We start from the raw sequence: 4,813 nt of genomic DNA on the forward strand, positions 1-4,813 counted from the left end.
ATACAGTGACTCAGTATATTCTTTCCATCTTCTTTTAATATTTCCTGGATCATTTAACATTCTGCCGAAAGCATCCTTGTGTGATAGTACCAAAAAATTAATCATAATATATTATTGTGATTATTCTTGTGTATTCTCAAATCAAAACCAACTTGTATCTGACCCTTCAGCAGCTTTTCAGAGGCAATAAATCATATGGGAAGATAGCCTGTCTTTCTCCTATGGAGCAGCTGATGGATTCAAACCATGTGCCTTTGGATTGTCAGTGTAACACTTAATCACTAAGCCACCAAAGAACATAGTGGATGGGGAAAGAATACTGTATCAGAATCTAAAGCCCCAGTTCCATCTTTCAGGTGTACTTATTTGATCTCTCTAGAACTATTTTCCTCAGTAATTAAGAAGGCTGACCCAAATAAATTGTCCAAATCAATTCGTGCATTGCCGTTATCTCGAGAGCTCTATTGAATGGCCTTACCTCCACTTGAAGGTCACCTTAGAAAAGGTGCCTACTACCTGTGTTCATATAGCATGCAAATTAATAAGGGCGTTTAAATTTTTTTTCATGCTTAAGAAAAAATACTGTTTTATTACTCACAAAAGTTATGGTTGATGATATTTAAAATATGGACATTTAAACTTCTCTCTTTAAAGACAGACTTATTTGTATACATTTTCTATGGCTGTTTTCATAATAGTGCAACAGCGTTAAGCAGTGACAACTACTGTGTCACTACAAAGACTACAATATTTACTTTTATAGAAAAAATTTGCCAGCCTCTGCTGTAGACTACCTTTACGGGCCTGGAATCTAAGAACCCAGAAAGCAATTTATTTCTATCACTATGGACCAGTCCTTGGAACCAGAGGACTAGATCAACCAAACCAAAGCAGTTGCCATTGACTTTACTTGTGACATACCAACTTTAGAAGGCAGAACAGAACTGCCCCATAGATTTTCCAAGGCTGAATTTCTTTTAGAGATTTAAAGGCATTCTGGTGGCATACTCTGTAGTATATTGCACAGTTAGCCAAAAGGCTGCATGTGCCCAGAAGTTCAAATCTCCCAGTGACTCCAAGAAAGATGGACCGTTTTCTCCCATCAAAATGCATAGCCTTAGAAACCTGATGGAGAATAATGAGTTGGAATCAATGCCATATACACAAATGTGAATAATTTCTACAGAAACAGATTCCTGTTCTCCCATGGAACACCTGGTGGCTTCCAATCACTGATCTTTCATTTACTAGCCAAGCATTAACCAAAGTTTCTTGAGAGCTGTATTAGTGCTTCACAAACGTTAATACGCCTGTTGATCACTTCAAGACTTTGTTAAAGTATAGATTTTTAAGCTTCGTAAGTCTAGAAGTTGTATTTAAACTTTCACATGTGATGCTAGTGTTGCTGCTTTTAGGATCACACTGTTGAATAGCAAAGGGTTTGGTGATATTTAAGACCTTCAGCCTCTATGATTCCATCTGGATTCCAAGAAATTCTGGATCTTCCATTAGTAAGCTTAGGTCTTCAAGGTTTTACACTCTTTGTTATGATACGTTTGTCCTTTATGTTTTCATGATAGAAATAATTTTAATAAACATATAATAATGTCTCTGTGTTTTAATGGTCATTTATCACCTTCTAAGTTACATTATTCTCTTTGCATTAGATCAACCTCAAAACGTGTAATACCTCCTCCTCTACCTCCTAAGGTGAGCTACTTAAGGATTTAGCATTTTTCCAAATAGTCTTACTAAATTTGTTTCAATTTCTCTTAAATTTATTTTAGATTAATTATAGTTATGTTCTCTTGAGGAGTACAAAGATCTGAATTTATTAAAGTACTTTTTTGTCCTATCATCAATAGCCAAGAATAAACAGTTACCCTGAAGACAACCTTCCAGATGAAGAAAAGTCATTGACAATAAAATATTGCCCTGATTCAGAGAACAGAGCTCCGCAACTTCTCAGAAGACAGAGTAGTCCCAGTTGTGGTTCCTCAGTAGAGACTTCCTCTATTGGTATGGCTAGCAGTGTTCGCAGCCCTGGAGTGCATACAGCTAGATACTGTGACTTGGGTAAATAAAATGAAATGAATGTTAAAAAAGAAAGACCGTTTGTTCCGATTTAAGAAATGCCTTTTTTAAGGTCATTCTTACTATTGTTCCAATCTTTGTGATTTTTTTAAAATTCCATGTGAATGGGTTTTAGTAGATTGCATCTAATTCAACTGTGATTTGATGCTTTACTAAAAATTTTCAAAAGATGATATTATGGTCTCCAGAACTTCAGGTATGACTATATTGAAATACACATAATACTAGACAGGACATCTTGTTTCCTACAGTAATTAACTATTTGTAACAGAAAACTGCACGTTTCTGAAGGAGGTGGCATAGAGACCAAAGGAGATGGACTTCTAGCAGCATTTAAAGGGCTTAGGCAGCCTTCAGTGGATGGGACCACTCTGGAAGGCATTATCTGAGAACAGGACAGAATGAGCACTGCACTAAAGCAAAAAGATCTAAGCTGTGCTTGAAGTGTTATTTAATATAGTGAACTATGATCTTTGGAAGGGTATACTGATAGTCAGAACTAAAGAGGCAAATTAAAGTTCAGCAGCTATCAGCAACAGTAGATCATCTTTCCTTTTTTTCCCCCATTATAAGACGACATTTATTCTTTACATGAATTGAGACCACTGCTAAAAATGCAGTACTACCTTTACAAAGGAAGTAGTCCATAGAGAGTTGTGCTGCTCACGCAAAGGACATACCTCTTTAGTGGTTCAAATCCTTTAAAAGCAAGCAAGAGGGCAGTCTCCTCCCATTCAGTTTACCATGTTGGAAAACAACTGGTCAACTGTGAGTCAGTTCTGACTTGAAATCAATGAAGTGGATTTTGGTGGGGTTTTTTAATTTCCTACAAAAGCGGAAGAAAGGTTTCAAATATAAATTAACACATCTGAGGATATGTCTAATAAAAGAACACCCAGAAAATAAGTAATAAGGGAAAGGGATTTTTTTCAAAGAAAAAAAAAATGACACTTTTGTGTAGTCATTTAACTTTTCAATATGATTTTCTTTAGGAAATGGCGATGGTATTTCAAAACTGATGAGTGAAAATACAGAAGGATCAGCACAAGCACCACAGTTACCACGAAAAAAAGACAAGCGAGACTTCCCTGTAGGTATCAAAGGGATTAGTTAGAGCTAACAGTTAACAGCTAATGCTGTATTCATCATTTAAGCAGAATAACCTATTAAATAATTAGAATATTGAATTTCAAAATTTGTATGTATTTTTAAGGTTTAGGTCTTAAAATATTAATTCTTTTTCTTATAGAAACCAGCCATCAATGGCCTTCCACCCACCCCAAAAGTACTGGTAAGACATGTTTTTATGTGAACCATTGCCTTTTTCTCTTCTGAAAGGCATCTTAAGTTTATGTTTTATTTGTATAAGGAGCAAAGATAGTGTAAGGACAGCCACATCTGACCTTTCCTGACACCACAAAGGGGCACTGTCTGCATCAATAACATCCACAAAACTGCCTCCTACAAGGTCAGACATAGTCCTCTACACGCCTACACCTACTTCCACTAATTCCAAATTCCGTTTTTTATTGCTCTACTGGATCAGAAATCCATTGCAATAGCTACACAAACAAGATAGAAATATGTTCATGATTATAGGGTTTATTAGGGCTCTGGTCTTGGCTCTATTTCTTGAGCATACTAGAGAGTCAGCACTGAGCTTCTGTGACCTTATATAGACCTCAAGTAGGGTAGGGTTTGTATCCCACTCTCATCTCTTTATACAATAAATACTTCATCACTAAAAAAAGTTAATCAATGGCTAAGAAAGCCATTTTGAACAATAAACCCTTGACACTGTACAGTTAAACCATTGAAAGGAAAGATCTCATAAAACAGTAGACTAGGTTAATATTTAAAGCTTTAAACTTAGATGTACAGTGGGCAGGTCTTGCATGCTATTGGAGTACACTGTTTAAAACATAGAGTGTTTTACTTTTTTAAATAATGGCAGTAGTGTTCTCATATAAGCCAACAAAGTCCAGTTTGATTTTAAGATGATGATAATATCATTATGCCATCTTCATTATATGAGTTAAATGTCTTTCTACCCATGAAGCTATTTCTACATTTTTCAACACACAAGTGAAAAGGAGTAGGGAAACATTTAGTAATGCTTGTTTTCATGTGTTTGAAGGCTGCTTGTCCATACAGTGTTTAAAATAATCGTGTGAATGGAATACTTTATAAATGCTATTTTTTTAATAGAGTAAGTCTAATTACTATAAGGAAGTTCGGGTCATGTAGTTTGTAAAGAGTTGTGCTGCCATCCAAAGGCCACACAGAAGAAAGAAGGACAGTTTACTTTCTGTGCTCTTAATAGCCTTGGGAACCCAATGAAGAGTCAGCTGGGAGAGAGAGAAGTCTAATACATATAATTATTAGTAGTTTTCTCTGTTATTGCTGTTATGGTGTTATATAACAATTATAATCACTATGTTATTGGCAGGAACTCTGGTAGCCTAGTGAATAAAGGAGTTGTGTCACCAATCCAAAGAAAGGCAGTTCTTACCATGAGATTTATACCCTCTGAAAAACTTACTAGTGTCAGCTGTGAGTCATTTATTACTCAACCACATTATGAAAGAGATTATTGAATAAAATCATCCATTGGTTCACATTAACATATATTAGTCTTACATTAACATATGTTACTCTTAATGAAAGGAAGTAATTTAACAGTCCTAAGATGTAACATACTTTGGGCATGTTGCAAGGA

General features: G+C 35.5%; 1 protein-coding gene across 1 annotated transcript in view; it reads left to right on the forward strand.

The window, feature by feature from the left end:
- Window positions 1-4,813, forward strand: part of MAP4K5 (mitogen-activated protein kinase kinase kinase kinase 5) — a 128,865-nt gene that overhangs the window by 86,404 nt on the left and 37,648 nt on the right. The window contains exons 15-18 of the mRNA XM_006899218.1: window positions 1,645-1,710; window positions 1,866-2,019; window positions 3,087-3,184; window positions 3,344-3,385. Coding sequence (XP_006899280.1) covers window positions 1,645-1,710; window positions 1,866-2,019; window positions 3,087-3,184; window positions 3,344-3,385 — 360 coding nt within the window. The remainder of the gene's footprint in view (window positions 1-1,644; window positions 1,711-1,865; window positions 2,020-3,086; window positions 3,185-3,343; window positions 3,386-4,813) is intronic.

Source organism: Elephantulus edwardii, unplaced genomic scaffold, assembly GCF_000299155.1.
Source record: "Elephantulus edwardii isolate Elephantulus edwardi_28Jun2011 unplaced genomic scaffold, EleEdw1.0 scaffold00247, whole genome shotgun sequence".
In the NCBI taxonomy this organism is placed as follows: Eukaryota; Metazoa; Chordata; class Mammalia; order Macroscelidea; family Macroscelididae; genus Elephantulus; species Elephantulus edwardii.